At 38.8% G+C, this 17,570-nt stretch overlaps 1 protein-coding gene and 1 long non-coding RNA gene across 4 annotated transcripts in view; one reads left to right on the forward strand and one right to left on the reverse strand.

The window, feature by feature from the left end:
* Nucleotides 1-980: 980 nt before the first annotated feature.
* WDR47 (WD repeat domain 47) overlaps nucleotides 981-17,570 on the reverse strand; it is a 34,731-nt gene continuing 18,141 nt past the window's right edge. For 2 of the 3 annotated variants that reach the window (XM_081010760.1, XM_081010762.1), the window contains 11 exons: nucleotides 16,395-16,521; nucleotides 14,209-14,387; nucleotides 13,622-13,852; nucleotides 11,641-11,716; nucleotides 9,981-10,138; nucleotides 8,411-8,491; nucleotides 6,197-6,366; nucleotides 4,996-5,166; nucleotides 4,305-4,436; nucleotides 3,029-3,247; nucleotides 981-2,518 (listed from right to left, as the gene is read on the reverse strand). In XM_081010760.1, coding sequence (XP_080866886.1) covers nucleotides 2,376-2,518; nucleotides 3,029-3,247; nucleotides 4,305-4,436; nucleotides 4,996-5,166; nucleotides 6,197-6,366; nucleotides 8,411-8,491; nucleotides 9,981-10,138; nucleotides 11,641-11,716; nucleotides 13,622-13,852; nucleotides 14,209-14,387; nucleotides 16,395-16,521 — 1,687 coding nt within the window. In that variant the 3' untranslated portion in view covers nucleotides 981-2,375. The remainder of the gene's footprint in view (nucleotides 2,519-3,028; nucleotides 3,248-4,304; nucleotides 4,437-4,995; nucleotides 5,167-6,196; nucleotides 6,367-8,410; nucleotides 8,492-9,980; nucleotides 10,139-11,640; nucleotides 11,717-13,621; nucleotides 13,853-14,208; nucleotides 14,388-16,394; nucleotides 16,522-17,570) is intronic. The other variant, XM_081010761.1, reaches the window with a different exon arrangement.
* Nucleotides 3,155-9,031, forward strand: LOC308479830. The gene is made up of 3 exons (XR_013987825.1): nucleotides 3,155-3,297; nucleotides 4,224-4,442; nucleotides 8,430-9,031. It is a non-coding gene; the product is annotated as an uncharacterized lncRNA (long non-coding RNA).

The following is a 17,570-nucleotide window of genomic DNA, read 5'->3' on the forward strand; positions in this document are numbered from 1 at the left end:
ACTGAGCACCTTTTTAATGGGAGAACAGGGACACCCACAGGAGATAGACCAGCCAAGATTTTAGGTACCGTAATCCTGTAATGCACTGGTTTTCCAACTGGTGGACTGGGAGAGTTTCAGCCTGATCTAAGTTGGGTCACAACAGCAGCATGCAAACATATGTTAAATGATTAAGAAAAGTTCATGTTCAGCTCCTGAATTATCCTGTTAATGGTCTTTTTGTCAGGGAGGTGCATGCCTTTGCCAGGGTATGCTCCTACTGCCTTGATGCAAATATCTGTTTCGTCTTGGAAGGTTAAGTACCCTGAGACTTAAGCTGCATACACACTTACCTGTTGAAAGTGTGAAACCATATATCTGAATAAGGTATTATGCATACTTGCTTACAACTTGCTACTTTCAATCCACATGCATGATAGATCCTGCCATCCACAAAGGTGGGTATGGTTAGGTGATGCACACTAGAAATCCCTCCCTTTGATAGGGTTTCCTATGCTTTTTCTATACACACCTATACAAGATCTCCCACAGGAACCTGAGTACCTGTGTGTGTAGGTTATAACTGTTGTTGTAATTTGTACATTAATATTATTGGATAAGTTCAGATTTTCAGACAAGCAGAAAAAAGCAGGAACTGTCAGTTAAAAGTATTTCTATTTTTCTAGGGAAAAGGGTGCGGGAACTCACCATAAACACCTCCCTCGTTCTTTTAGAATGGCCCTTGTCCACTTTGAAATAGGCCTAAGACCTCTGGAATATGTGGTTATTTTCCTCCCTGCCTGAAGGAAAGCCACCCATTGAGTTGGCAATCTAGAAAGCCCTGGAAGAGGAGGAGCCACATGTATAAGACTAATTGAAAGACTTAATTAAGATCAGGAGCAATATTTTTAAATTTGTCCCATTCCTTGTTTTAGAACAGCATCCATAGTGCAATGTATAATTAGTGTATTACACCTTTGAGAATAGAAATGCCAAAATAATTTCTCATTTCTCTATCAGGTGTCAAAGTCTTTATTGAGTTTAAAGCACATATACATTTCTATGGTAACCTCAACTTTTTATGATAGTTAAAAAGGTCTTGCTACAGTGCACATAATTTATTAATAAGAACCAAATCTTAACTGTACTTCAAATAAATAACCTAAATATTCAAGAATTTAATTTAAAAGCATAACTGTACAATATGAAAATATAAACAATACATAAAACATAATACTCTAAAGATATTTAGAAATAAATTTGTAATTCTGTATTATATAGACAGTGCAAGAAATAAACAAAATTCAAATAAGCCTCTGAACTGGGAAATCATTTACTTTTACATTATCATGCAGACATAGCATTTCAAGCCATGCTGTTGCCTTTAATATGGTACTCTACATGCACACACAGGAGAAACAGCATGTGCAGCCAGAGGTTCCTTTGAAGACTTCATCATAGTCATTTGCACAGTTACAATAGCAAGCTACTTCTCCGCTTCATATATATTAAAATCTTCAGCAATACAATCAGTTCTGATAGAAACTTCAGAGAAATCTCTAGCTGCATACAGTTTTCTCCCATGTGTGCATGAGGGTTTGAGGGATCGTGGCTGTGGTTATTAAAATTACTGTTACCAACCATATCCAACTGCATGCTTTCTTTCCTACGGTACCTTACAAAGGTATTTTGTTGCATTCAAAAGTTTTAACATCTCTTCAGCAAACCAATAGGCTTTTTTCCCACCTAAAGCTTAGGAGTGTAGAACATCCAATCAAAACAATCCCAGTTAAAAACCAACATATTATACCTAATGGACTGTGATCAAGAGTCAGCCACTACCTAACCACCTTTCAAGTTCACAATTATAGATACTAAAATCAAAACATGAAATTTTGATGCAAAACAAATTTGACCACTAGTTAAGATGTGATGTAAGCAACGGTGTAGAATACAGCATAACTAGTTGTTGTTTTCAAAAAATCTATTTTGTGTGGACCTAGTGATATTTCATGTGAACTTGAGTTAATTATGAATCAGTTTTTATTCCTGTAGAAAATAAAATAGTCATAGAGGCAAAGATCAGAGAATGCAATAAACACTAAACTGTAAACACATAATTAGTCTTTTGGAGTGCACACTGACATTGCAAGAGCTTGTTCAACAGACTTCGGCAACAAGACTACAATAGGTCACAGCAGCATGAGATCACATGGAAAGCACTGAACAATAATACTATCACACACCAACACCTCCTAGCAATCGGGTAACTGAAGGGAAACATCTCTTCTCCATGAGATGCTTTCCTGATCAAATGCTGCTCTTTTTAATGCCTAATTTAATGTTCCAATAGTCTTAAATGTGTGTGCTTTATCTGTAGGCTTAAAAACTACTCTTTAGCCGTTATAGGTCCAGAGTTTTACAGTTCTGTCTGCAGAAGATGACAAGAAGGAAAGATCTTGTGTATGCCATCTGCACTGAATCACTTTGTCTTTATGCTCCCCTACCACCATAGTTGGGAGCTGCTTGGTAAGGTCCCCTGTGAAAAAGAAATAGAGTCATTATTGTTTACTCGAACTTTTTACAGAATCACCATTCACTTCACTTGATTGCATTTACAACAACTTTTACATCACTTCCTGATAACTCAGTAACTCATTAAGGTCGGTTCATATGCTGCCAAGGGGTAGTGAAAGAAGCAGCACAGATGATTTGTTCTTCTTTCCCCATTTCTACCTTTACAGCACAAGGCTATACATGTCTACTGAATTGCGGGGAGCTTACTCCCAAGTAATTCGGCATAATTCCAGTGTGTAAAGAACTTGCAGGTTTCAATAGCAACAACCACCTTGTGCTTCAGAAGCCCTCTGAGGCGAACAGATCTTGCTCACAAATCCCACTTCATACTTCCTAGAAGTAGTAAAGTTTGAAGCAGCAGCTACCCATGGCATTTCTTTCTCTGCTTTCTGGTAATCCATGAAATTGTCTAAAAAAATAGAAAATGAAAACTCCCTGTTGTTTTTCATTGCTGATTTAGCAGTTAAATTACCTTGCAAGTCTGTCACTTTTATTTTCATATCATAAGAACCCGTGAGAAGGTAATGAGCCCCAGGGGAGAAGCGGACAGAACGGACATCACTGGAATGAGGGTGGTAACTCTGCACCATTCGCCCTCCACGAATATCATACAGCATACAGCTAGAATCTTCCTGGCCTGTAGCTAGAAGACGACCACTAGGATCTACAGCTACTGATGCCACAGCACTGCCTGCAAGGAGAAATCCCATAAATGAAATCAGTACCATTTCTCTAGATAGTGTGTGTTGTTTACAATAAAGATTTTTTAAAGAAGTCCTTATAAAATATAGATCAGAATAAAGGTTGATGCATTTCAAGGCATCTGATACAATTCAGCATAGGGACCGGGGAAGATGTAAATAAGCCCAAAGCATGTGCTATTGAGATAATCATTATTTTTCCCCTGCCTGTGCATGCCTGCCTTTTCTTCCGTTTCTCTATGTTTATTATACGTTGTAAGTCCCTTGGGGCAGGGGCCTTCCATACCTGTTCCTGGGGGGGGGCACATGTACATAGATGATATGATATGAATAAATCTTTTTAACTGTACTATCACTTAATTGTTTACTTGTACTGTCATTTAAATTTAGATAAATACGGCAGATATGGTTGTTTATCCTTGCAGATCTGCTATAAATGTACTTTTCACTAACAGCAAACACTGGTTAATGTTTCAAACAAGTTCTTCTGTATGTTAAAAAACAATCTTCAATACCAGTATGAGATAGGAAATGGACCTAACCCTTGGCTCCTTAAAAACTGGCAATCATTGTCTTTATTTTCCTGATAAAAAGTATCAGATAAATTTTAGAAGGATTGCTAGCCTTTGCACTTACTCATTTTAAAATCTGATGTCTCTCTCTTCATCCAAAGACAATAGCGTGGGTTGCAACAATACATGAAGCAGTCAATAGTTTTAAAAAATTTAATCAGCAACATAGTAAATTATAATATGTGAAAGTTTTATAGAGGGCATTCCCCCTACACTAAAAAAGTCTGATTGAAAAGGAAGGTTTACAGCTGGCCCCTAAAGCTGAAAAGTGGCACAGCCACACCTCCAGGAGTTAGTGCTTTCTATATCCAGGGTCCTATTACTGAAATGGGCCCTTGTACCTTGTGAACAGAAGTTAATTTATGTGAATTTGTTTCCAAATATTTATGCACAGAACTCGCTATTTTCCAAGCAACAACTCTACTGGCCAACCATGGCAAGGATTTTTTCTTGGCTTCATCATTAGTAACCTTACCAGTTCCATGAAATGTTGTTCCAACAACGCGAACACAACTAGGTACTCTGAGATCCCAGAATCGTACGGTCTTGTCTTGGGAGCCAGACGCTATCATCCATCCACTCCATGTATAAAGTGCTAAAATGTGACCTGCATGTAAGGAATTTTGATTTGTATTAATTATTAATACAAATATTGATATTATTGCATTGATGATTTAAATTATTGATATACAGCGGTACCTCGGGTTACATACGCTTCAGGTTAAATACGCTTCAGGTTACAGACTCCGCTAACCCAGAAATAGTACCTCGGGTTAAGAACCTTGCTTCAGGATGAGAACAGAAATCGTGCTCCAGTGGCAGCGGGAGGCCCCATTAGCTAAAGTGGTGCTTCATGTTAAGAACAGTTTCAGGTTAAGAACAGACGTCCAGAACGAATTAAGTACTTAACCCGAGGTACCACTGTACTAACCAGGAATGCACGTTTGTCAGCAAAATGCACTTTTGTCACACAAGTAAGAGAAATGGCAAGTTCTACATGCAACAAGGGTAGTTTTGCCAAAATTTGTGAATTTACACAGTAAAGTGTACAATGCGGTACATTTTAAACTTTATTAAAATGGTTCATTAATCCAGCAACACAGACTGTTTGTTGTTAGTAAAACTGACAGAGACCAAAGGCTACCAAAGCTTGACCAGAAACGTACCAGTATGACCACTCAAAGCATGGAGGCCTTGCCCTCGCTGGCAGTCTGTTGTATAAATATTACAGTCCCCAGCTCCAGCGCTTATTAAAATGGCACCACCACTTTCAGGACCTTCCATAAAAGCTAGGTCCCTTATCGTTCCATCATGCATGCTGAATTCCAAATCTGGCCCTAAAATAGATGGAGAACAGAGTGAACAATTATCACACAGAGAGAGAGAGAGAAAAAAAATTAGGAGTTTTATAACCATTCAGGACACTACTTAATGTTAAGACACAGCAACGTTTGAGTCTAACCAAACTGTTTGCAAAAAACAAAACCCTCACCTTTCTCAATCCCACACGCAGAAAAATTGTGCCAGTCTGGTATCAGGTTGAAACGTACCGCACTGCAGAATTACTACCTTCATGTGCATAGATGGCACAGTATATAACAGTACAATAGTTTACATTTATACTACTACAACTCAACTGGTTTTTTATTTTAAAAAAATCTTCCAAAGATTTAAAGCTAAGGTTCTTAATTTTTTTTAAGCTTTCTTACGATACGATAATCTTTATTGTCAATGTCCCATACAGAACAACGAAATTGAAAATCTACATCAGACATTCAGAAACCAACAAGCCTGCTATCTCAGCCTGGTTAGCCTGCTAAAAACTCTGATACCCCATAATTAAATACAATATACTCCCATAGAGACCACCTTACACTGTGTTTAAAACCAAAATCACATTTGAATAGAAACTTTCTCAGGCAGCTAGTCCTAGTCTTTATAACCCTGTACCTTCTTCCAGAAGGCAGAAGCTGAAAGAGATCATTTCCGGGGTGCGCACTATCCTGCACTATCTCTGCAGCTTTCTTATGGCACCTGGAAGCATAGATTTGATCCAAGGTGGGAAGAGTGCACCCAATTATTCTCTCCGCAGTCTTTACAACCCAGGACAGCATTGTTTTTTCCCTGACCGTGCAGCTCCCAAACCACACACAGAGACCATAAGTTAAGAACAACAACCCAAGATTGTGGCACGTGCAGACGCTGCGACTGACAGCTCCTTGGAGAGGAGTCAGGGTTTGTTAGGACAAATTATTTATAGCCGATACGATCGCTTTCTCATCCCCTAAACAATGCAAGAAATTATATGCTCTTAAGTGTATAAAAAGGCAATTGTTACAAGCAATTGTAACAACAGTTTGTACTTACCTGTTGCATTGCAGGTGTCTGCATTGAAAGGTAGTACTTTAACATATTTGTCATTGGAACCAGTTGCCAGCAATTGTCCACAGGGACTCCAGGCCACACAATAGATTGATCCTTTGTGATGTTTGTTCCTTTTGAAACGTACCACGGGCTGCTTAGGAGTGTTACTATCACTAGGGGGGGCAAATGAAAGTAAGATGATTTTGTGCTTTTGCATGTCTGGACAGGGTCTGTAACAAAAGGCTAATAATTCTACTCTTTTGGAAGGAGAGAGTAATTAGCAAATATTTTAAAATGACATAACTGCATTTAAAATTATTTATCGTTTCTTTTCTATTAAAAATATGAACTATAGAAAGGGTCCCTCTTCTAACATGATGCAGTTTTAAGGAAAGTCTGTTTTTCTTGAGCATGCAAAAAGGCCCACCTTCAAAAGGCTTATATTAATTGTTTTAATGAGCTATAAAGTGCTTTTTAAAAAATGGTGCAGAACACAGCTGCCCAGCTCTTACTAGGACCTTCTGTAGCAAGGCAGATGCTCTGCCATTGAGCTAAGGTCCTTCTCCAACCTTTAGAAACCCTTTAAATTAATAGAAATACATTTTAAATTAAACACACAATAAATAAATGGTCTGGTGGGAACAAGATAACTTCTGCCCAATACCACTGTCTTTGTCCAATATGGGATCCCAACACACTGTTCTTAAGAGAACCTAAGAGATCTGATCATCAATCTCTAATCACTAATCTAGTTTTGCCTTTAGCAGAATGTAGGGAAATCCATACTTTTTTAACTTGTAAAATCATTTTCCTCACCAATGCACCTGCCTACCAGAAGTTCAGCTGAGACAACAGAATTTAATTAATTAAATCAGAATTTAATTAAAACACAACAGACTGCTTCTGACACTACCGCAGCTAAAGCCAAGCCACTTTGTTTTCAGATTACAGGAGTCTCCTTCAGATGTGCACATTCAGCATTAACTGAACAAAGGGGATCCGCACCTGCATCCCCATTTGCCAAAGCAGGGTGCAGGCTAGGATCCAGTTCCTGATAGGTGGGGGGGGCTTCTGCCCCCCTGCCCACCTATCAGGAAGGGCATGGCTGTTCCAGTTCCCACGCTGGGGCTCCAGTGAAGCCTCTGCTGTCCTGCAACGCCGCCACACCAAGAGGGGTGAGCAGACTTTCAGAACATTTAGGGAGCATGACAAACATTGGAAGGCAGCTACAGGAGACTTGCAAGACTATTGGTATCTTCAGATCTTGACCATTGCATTAATGGAAAAGTTAATAAGGTAATAACAATAAGCAAAAACAAACCAACAAGGGGGGCATGGGAATGAGTGCGCAAGCTCCACCCCCTGACCCTTCATGAGTACAGAAGGTTCTCTACTTCAAACAGTCACCTTCCAACTCACAGATGATAAGGATTATTGAGGATGGAGCTAGCACATTCAACCCCTATAGTTCCCCGCCACAGTACATTTTGTTACTACTGAATGTGCATGCCTGAAGAGCAGGAATACCACAACTTCCACTTTCCCAAAGTGAATTAGCCACTTCTAATATAACACTTTAAATATTGTAAAGGCAAAAAATCAATGGAAAACTAAAGACTTCAAGTAATCTTGTAAGAGAGGAAACCAGATTTCATGATTTTCAGATACAGTCACATACCAATTTCCATTTCTACTGTAGTTTTTCATGTGCAAAAATCTTGTATCTTGGAAATTGCAAGACTGCTTTAAAGTTCTTACAGTAGTTAAAAAGGTAACAGAAATAATAATCTGCCTGCCATTATTTTTCTTCTCTATCTTAATTTAACCATTATTTATTAAAGATGCAGGAAAACAGCTGATTAACAATCATTACTTACACGCAAAAGTAGAAACTGTAAAAGCAGTGGAATCATGTAAATATTTGGCTATTGGGCAGTTTAAATAAAAGCAAGATGCTAATAAGGCAACTGAAAGCTAATACAACCAAGAAGCTTTTAGTGATAGCAGATTTTTTTTAAAAAAAGGTCATGCTGCAGAAGCTGTAAAGTGAGGCTGTTGTATGAAGAGTGAAAGCAGAGGAGTACAAAATATGGAGAAAGTGGTATACTCAAGTAGTTATGGAGCAGGCACATAATACAAAGCCAAAAGAAACAAAGCCAAATGATCTGGCAACTCCAAAGTGTTTGTAAGAGGAAATACTGTAAATTTACTAGTTACTTTGTTGTCATCTTTACAGAGGAAGACTGCGAAGATCTGCCTAAGTCAAATACCAGTTTTCGAGGAACAGCAGAGGAGGAGCTAAACAGCATATAAGCAAACAAGTTATAAAGAGACTAAACACACACACACACAAAATATTCTGTAAGAGTAACATATTTATGGCTTTTTAAATTTCACAAGGTGAAGGCTGGCTTGTGATGGGTCACATTTAAAACAACAGCAGCACTACACTTGGCAACATTTTATAATGCAAACAGCCAACTCACTGAACAAACATCCCATCCTACTACAGCGTTTGCTACCGACATTTGCTCCCATTTGCCATGCTTGCAGCCACACAAGTCCACAGGGGTGAGAAAGCTAAGCATGATATATGGAGGAGTTCAAACTACTTCATATTGTTTTTTGTTTTACTCAGATGTTTGAGCAAAAGTGAAATAGCATGGGTCCAAAAACAATTTCAAGTAATTTCACCAATTTCAGTGAAACGGCTTGCCAAGCTCACTGATATTAGAACTTGCTACTGGTCACCTATGCATAGTAACTAATATTACTATGAGCTACAGTGAACCTCACAAAAATCCTGTAAATAATAAAGTAACTTATATTTGGCATTTATTTTTTGTTTGTTTGTTTATTTGCTAACCATAGTTGGACAGTGGTAGTTATTCAGGTAGGAATTTGCTGAAATTCCTTTTTTAACACTTCTGTTTCTGCTTGTTCTGCTTCCTGTTCATCAGAATATTTAAGATTGCCACTGGCAACCTCCATTTTTCTATGTACATAAAAATGTAAGGTTGTCATCGTGCAGCCCCCATTGAAGGATATGTAACCACAATCCTGAATTTGCAAGAGAGGGGGGCAAAGAGATGGCAGATTTAAACAACAGCAGAGGTTTGAATAAAGCATGACTGGAGGTACACAGAGAAGCTGTGAGGGAACAGATGTTGATCTGAAGGAGCTGTGAGGGGATGGGGGGTGTAAGGCATAAAGATTTATTTAGCTGGGTTGGTGAGCAACAAGAGCAGGGACAGCAGCCCCAAGTTCATACATAAAAAAATGGGCAGGGAGAAAACTTTATTTTCACTACGTATAAGCTTTCACTTCAATATCAACAGCAAGACATATGGTAACTTCTCAGCAACAGCACAACAGTAACTGACTTCCAGTTTAGCATTGGTTCTAAAATGATCTTGAGAACAGTGTGAACCTTTTGTCTGCCTTAAATTTCCTAACCATGCTTATAAAAATGCAATGAGGATAATGGGGCAAAAATTGTGTCACTTGTAATGCCAATGTTTCAGGTTGCTTTCCAAAAATGAAGTTATAGAATAGTGAAATTCTATTAATATAAGAGAGTTTTACATTTTTCAGAGTAGCCCTATTCGTGTGAAATACCTAGACTAATATTTTTGTAGCCCTCAAGGGGTAAAGTTCCACAATAATCAATGACATGTTAAAAAATAAGAAATGGAGAAAATGAGGGTCAGAAAAGCAGAGCAGAAATGGATACAAATGTCAGACATAACTGATGAGAGACAGATTAACAATCAATAATTACTCCTACCTTGATTCCTGGAGTTCTGGATAGGCACATACTCTTAAAGTTTTAGAATTTGAGCCAACAGCATAAAGAGTGCCACTTGGATGAAAAGCCACAGCTCTGACAGCTTGTGTATCTTCTAGGGTATTGACACAAATGAATTGCTTTTTTGATTTGTCATCCTGTTGTGTCAAAAGTTACAATACAAGTGACTATTTCTCCATAGTTCTTTACAACTAGAATGCCATACATGATATTATTCTAATATTAGGAAGAGGTTGCACATCAACTCAACATAAGAAATATGAAAGCAACACCTGGTTTGGGCAATAGTTCAGGGATTCATAAACCGTAATTTGTGAAACTGTGAAAAAGGGTCAGTGTTGAAAGCCAAAACTTAAACTCTCTACTGTTGTCCAAGTATTTCCCACGTCTCCAACACATTATGATATAATGCCACCCCCAACATGAGGAACACAATACATTTAGAATTCTGGATGTAAAAACTAAGGGTAAATTTTCACCTTCACTGGGGTGGAGTCTATTTAAATGAGATATTTGGTTGGTGTGCTTCTAAACACACTGCAATGCTTGTGGTGTGCCACTAGGTAACACTATACTACACTATATGCAGGTTTTGATACTGGAACGTTCATTATCCGAAATCTCAGTTATCTAAACACAAAAAGTATACCCAAACCTCACTACACAAACAGCTGATTCAGATATCTGAACAGCCACAGTTTGTCCACTTCCTTACTTGCATTTATTTTGCTGGCTGGCAGCAGCCATTTAGGGCAGAAACCATGGAGGGAAGGAGAGGGATTGGACAAAGTGGGGAAAGATTGCACAAATCAACTTTTCCTTTGTTTGGCTTTTGCTGATTTGCAGCAGTTTCAGGTAGAAACCATGGCGAGGGAGGGAGGGACAGACAACGGACAAATCACAGATTAGAAATGTTCCCATGGGAAATAATTGAAATCATCAGCTCATTATGTGAATGCTCCCCTGATGAACAATTTCCTGGGAATGCACTGTCCTCAGAAAGTTGGACCTGTGTGTACTATGTGGCGGAATACAAGTATGATAAGGAACTCACATTTAGGACATTTGTGGATTTACAAAAAAAATGATAATGAATGCTATATTTGCACCAGCCCTGATGCTGCAACAGTGACATGATTATACAAACTATGGCATTTAGGTAACCTGGACAAGAAGTTCAAGTTGCATCCATCTTAAATGCTTGGGATAAGCATGAGACAGTCATTTTCTAGTTTATAGCCTTAACTTTTTGTGCAAAATGAAAACACACTCATTTAGAAGGTCAGGTACTACAAAACATATTTTTAATATAATTTAGTTTCCTTTTATTAGTTATGTGAATAAAAACAGTAATTTTCCTTGGCCTTCTGGGACACATGAAGTCTTATGGAAAGGGTACCTAGCATGAGTCTTAAATATGGGATTGTCATTTTTTGAGATATTCCACAGTCATATCTGTTCTTCATGTCCAAGTGATTGGCAGTAAGACTATGACTATATTTTGGGGTACTCCACCATTGCACTGTACAGTTTCTTATTGTTTACCTGTCATTTTTTACATTTTGAAAAAAATGCAACAATAAAACTTTTTTTAGGATTGAGCCTTTTCATTGTAATGCAAGATGCTATTAAGTCCTACCTCATCACCACTTGCTCTTGTTAAATTCCCTGGAGAATCTTCATGTTGTGCTGGAATGGCACCATGCTCTGGTATTCTGTTTTGATACACAAAATTTAAATTCAAATTTAAATGCAACTTTCCCTGTTATTTATACCCATGTCACCTTCCTCTGCTTCCCTGTCCCCTTGCTTTCTTGGTGCTGCCCTCCATTCTTCTCCTTTCCCTTCTTATTCTAAATCAAGCAACAAATGTAAATATATAATTGTCTGTTGCTGGTTATTCAGCAATAAACTGACATCTTCAAATTCTAGAGTAATTATTGAAGATATTTTTATGTGCTGCCATAATTGAAGGACATTATTGAGGAATGCCCTATGAAGAGAGTTTGTCCACGTGGAGGTAATCTGCCTGAATACTTGCCCACTAGTTACTGGTTTGCCCAAGCTATGAGGACTTAAAAGCAGCCATGTTCATATAATTAAATTGTTTAAGTATTTGACTAACTGGGGGGGGGGGGCAGGTTCCCCTGGACCTCTGAAAAAGTGGCCTGTTTTGCTTTTAAAGTAGCAATTTTAAGGAGAAAAGTTTGTGGGGTTGATGAGTTAAATTCTTCAGGGTAGCAAACTCTTATCTGATGGATAACTGTGTAATGTATTTTATTCTGTTTTATGTATTTTATCTTTAGTAATAGCTTCAGGTAGACTAAATAATTAATGCTTTTTTGTACTGCTCATCAACAAAGTTCTCTGAGCAGTTCATAAAAGTTATGAACCAACTATATAAGAAAATATCAATGCAACACTCACAAAACCATTAGAAATGCAGTATAAAACAGCTACACACTAAAACAGTATAATTAAAAAGATCCCCACCTGGCACCAAAGACCACAATGCAAACACCAGACAAACCTCTCTGTTGAAGGCACTAATGCACCACAACTGAAAAAGTCCTTCCTCCCCACTTCTCCCCATCTGATAGGCACACCTGGAGATTGCCAGCTCTTCAGTCCTTTAGGTAGCCTAGCCCCAAGCTATTTAGGTCTTTAAAAAGTTAACAACAGCACCTTGAATAGGGTCCAGAAATACAGTGGAAGCCAGTGCAGATGACAGAGCCCAGTCTACTGAATATGGCGAGTGGCGGTTAGAACTGTTGTGGGCCCCAACAGATGATTATGTAACTATGTGATTTTTAACCCTGCCTGACGGAACAGTCCAGGGAGGGGAAAGTATACACAGAAAGAGGTTTTTGTGGGGCTTTGTGTGTTTTTCTTATTCAGGGGAACAGAAAGGTTAGGAGCTAATTGCATGAGGGGAAAAAGCCCGTTAAATTAAAGGAGGGGTAAATAAAAATGGATTAAGCCAAAGTGGTCAATATAAGGGCAGAGAGTTGAAAAGAGAGAAAGAGGAGTGGCTGCTGAAGAGAGAGAGCAGGCTGACAGAAAGGTATACTGACCACTAATATACTTTGAGAAGAGGCTCTGCAAACTGCTTCTTCAGGCAGGAGAGAAAAAACAGAGAGAAACACCTGCCTGCCAGAATTCTATGTTCTCCTGCCTCATCGCCAGATGAGATCATACCCAACCAGTGAATGCATTCCAACCAGAACAAATAGACTGAAAACACTCCAGGAAATGAATGTTCATTTGTTACTTGTATGTTTACTTGTAAAAAATTTATCCAAATTTGGCATGGGTGGTATCCATTACTCCTATTTTTCTGGTGCAAGAGATGTGGGCTAGCAGAAATGAACTTTCCCCTCCTCTCTTCAGCAACTCCCTGTGTGCAGCCTCCAGATCAGCTCCAGGGAAGATTTTGGTGGTGCAGATGAGGAGGAGAGGAAACTCCACTGCTGCTGCTCTGGATACAGTCAAAAGTATTCTACCCAATGACTGAGCAAGGCACAATATGTTGCGAGGGTGGCACATCAAACTGATCTGCATATTATTAATCTTAGTGCAGAAGTAGCACTGACATGCACAAGAGTGTTCCAAGTACTTACATTTTATTTCCATGGACAGGTGATTCTTCAAGAGATGGTATCTGATTAGTGGACCCAAGTTTCTGTGGTGTGCTTGTACTGAACTGTACATTAGCATTTGCTGTTCTCTGACTAGAATCTGGAAGGATGGATACGGTTCCTTTGCTGCCACTGCAGTGCTGGTTAAGTGTTTGCACATCATTTCCCAGATTGTCAATTCCCATATTTAACTCCCCCAACTTCTGAACAGACCTGCAGGATACATTAAAAAAACATAAATGAAGAGCTATGAAAGCATAATTACTATTACATTCAATGTAATGTTGTCACCAATATGGTATTTGGTTAATAAGACTTAAGAAAGGCATCAAATTAATACAAAAAGAACGTCATCACATCCTATCAGCAGATGCTGGGGAACTTACTGTGAAAGTCTTTTTGTAACAAAATTATACTGAAAACTATAATCAGATTTGAAAATGTTCTTTTTAGCGACTGTCAGCATTTATTTCAAAGTAAATTCCATTGACTCTAGAGTAAGGCTAAGATTGTAGTCTTTGCTATTGAACAAATCATAACCTGAAAACCACAAAGATATCATAGCCAACCTGTTAAGAAACTGCTCTGTAAGATTTTGCTGTGCATCTGAACCATCCTCCTGGTTTACCCCTCCTTCTAATAACATTTGCTGATATAGTTGTCGCTGTTGCTCCTTCTGTTCTAAGTGCTGCTGGTATCGTAATCGCTGTCGGTAATATTCCTGAAATTGGTCTGTTGAATCACGAAGCTAAACAAGATCGGACATAAATAAAATCATCATTCTCATTACAGTTCTTTATCACCACACCAATAAAATTTTACATTACCAGAGGCAGAAAAAAAGCAACGGCTCTTTACTTAAGTGTAACATAGCATTAAACATTTGGTGGTATATGCTCATTCTGTCTTTTACCTCACCTGGAAAACACGAAGACACGCCTGTAAACTTACTGAAAGTGGTTTTTTTAAAAAAACAACATAACATAAAGGCTTGGAAAATCATGAACAAAATTCTAGAATGCATAATTTGATTTTAAATGGAAATCTCCCATGACTAGACAACAAAGGAAACACATTTCTACATTTGCTGCTGCCACATACTTTGTGTTCACTTGCCAGCTCAAAAATTTTGATCAAAGCAATCAAGTTTTAAAATTTATTGCTTCGTAAAGGTAGATACTGAATGGAGTGGGAAGAAACATTTTGCAAGCATGTTACAAAGAACACTGCAACCTCACCAAGCATACCAAGAACACATGTTGTCCTATAGACTTTCCCAAATTAATGGCAGGTCTGCTTATATGCCACAGTCACAACTTTTATCTCATTCTGTACTGCGAGCAGGCAAGCTTCAACAAACAACAGGCATGAAGTCCTAATGCATGGGTAGGCAAACTAAGGCCCGGGGGCCTGATCCGGCCCAATCGCCTTCTAAATCTGGCCCGTGGACGGTCCGGGAATCAGCGTGTTTTTACATGAGTAGAATGTGTCCTTTTATTTAAAATGTATCTCTGGGTTATTTGAGGGGCATAAGAATTCGTTCATTTCCCCCCCTTCAAAATATAGTCTGGCCCCCCCCCACAAGGTCTGAGGCCCCCTGCTGAAAAAGTTTGATGACCCCTGTCCTAATGCTAAGTAGTTCCAAAACAGAACTAGCTTTGGAGCATGGAGGCAGATTGCATGCTTTGTCTGGTTCTGTGGCTCCCTGCTCCCCATTGGTTGGCTGGCTTTAAAAAGAAGACTGAAGAGGAAGACATCCCTCTTGTGCTGTGTGCTGTGCCACATCTCAGCCCTCATAAAAGAGCAGGAATTTTAAAAATAGCAGTACTGAGTTTCTAAAGAAGAGATGTTTTCTGGATTTCAGTGGAGGACTGAACTTCTGTAGAAGTTTTATCACAATGGACTGGATCAAGAATTGGAGGTTTCTTAATTCTTCCTATACCATGACTGCAGCTCCTGAAAAGCTACTCCTGACTATGGTGAGGAAGAGCTCAAGGGTCATTTCAGCAGAAGGGATAAAATTGGCTAAAGCAGCAGATGCACCTTTGTGAGCAGAGATTTTCATTGATCCCCTTCTCACTATAACCCCTCCCCAACCCTCCTGGGAGACTTTGGAACAGATGCACAGGTCTGAAATGACATGGAGTGGGTTGCAAAGCATTATTCTCCCCCTGATCCTATCCACTGTGTTATAAATTGTGGGAATGGTTTCCCCCATAATGACATTTTCTTCTATATACCCTGGAGAGAGTGCGTAAGCAAAAACATCAAAACATCCACACAAAATAAATTTTTAAAAAAGAAATAAAAAGAGACAAGACATACACTACTGTAAATCAATAAAATATTGAATAAAAATAAATTAAAAATAATAATCATAATAAAAACATCCACACAAATCTACTACTAAATACTGGGACTGCATGCCATGAAATAAAATTGCTGCATAAATATATTTGGGACCCCGCAGACCCCTTTTTACATTTATATGGCAACCAGTAGAGTATCTTACAGAGGGACACATTCACACACTTTTTAGATGAATCAAGAATTAAGTATGCAGAATGCACAGCAAGCATTTTTGCTATAGAAAAGCAAGCTTCAAAAAAAATCACGTTGCACAGGAGTTCCCACTACAGTACGCATTGCCTATGAGCTGCCGAAGCGAACACTACAGTACGCATTTTGTTATTACCAATCAAAGCAGGAAAATTCAAAGGCCCTTTATTAGGTGGAAGCAAAAATATTCCATTACCTCATTTTTTTCTTGCTTGGCTGGTCCTTGATTCTGTGTTCCATTTGCTGGCTCTTTTTCTGGAACTGAGTTCTGGCACACAGTCTCACTGCCTGACAAGGGCTGGGGATCCATTGGCGTGTCACATCTTTCATGGATACAGAGACCAGGAAAAAGCGTTTAAAGTTTTCTTTTATGTTAAACCATTTTGCAAATACATCTTATATATACAGATACTCATGATTTAAATACATGCTAACCATTTCCCAAACTTAGGCCAGAAAAGAATATTTCCACAACTATGACAGCAACATTTCCCTTCATGCTCACAGTCCTTCGCTGGTCTCACAGAACAGCTGGGTGACAAAGAAAGTGACATATCTAAAATGTTTTAACATTCCAGACTTTAAAAAGTAAAAGTATGGGGGGGGGGTAGGAACTGAGCTTTACTATCCCTCAAGACAACAACTGGCAAAATGTGTTCCCCTGAAAATAGCAGAGGGAATTGGAGTTTGCCACGTGGCTCAAGACCCATAGCAAACTAAGGGAAGCAATATCTCTCAAAGATGAACAATCTAGTGCAGGAGCAAATGTTATTGTGAGAGGTCCAGAGGGTACTAAAAGAAAGTAAGGCTTGTCCATACTTCCACTTGTCCTGATGCTTTCTCCCTGAAAACCCACTCTACCAATTAATCAGAGCAAAAGTCATTCAGTTTACACATGGATTGATGTTTGCTCCGATTCAGCAGTAAAGAATCGATTTTCATAGGGAAAGCGGTGGGGAAAAGCAGAAAACTAATCAGACCTATGCTTTCTAGGTGTGGGACAAGCGAAGTGTGGGCGAGCATTAAGTGAAGTGTCCCACTAGGGCTAGAAAAGTGATGTCAAGATCCTTTAAGACAAAAGAAGTATCAGCAACAGGAGAAGACCCATCGAGGCACAACATATAAATTACCAATAATGCTGATGCACTCTATTGTTAAGTGGGCCACAAAAGTCCCAACTAGATTCTAACATGCCTACAGAAAATTTGGCAGAGATCGTTTAAGAGACTCAGCCATCTGTTCAGTAGTGTCAGCATGTGGCAGCCCTGGTTTTAACACTATTAAAAACACAAATAAATATATCATAAAACAGAACAAAACAGCCTCAGGAAGTTTTGGCACTACCTAAATAACAAACAGTTTCATCTTAGAA

Source organism: Podarcis pityusensis (genome assembly GCF_964106645.2).
Source record: "Podarcis pityusensis genome assembly, chromosome: 6".
Taxonomy (NCBI): domain Eukaryota; kingdom Metazoa; phylum Chordata; class Lepidosauria; order Squamata; family Lacertidae; genus Podarcis; species Podarcis pityusensis.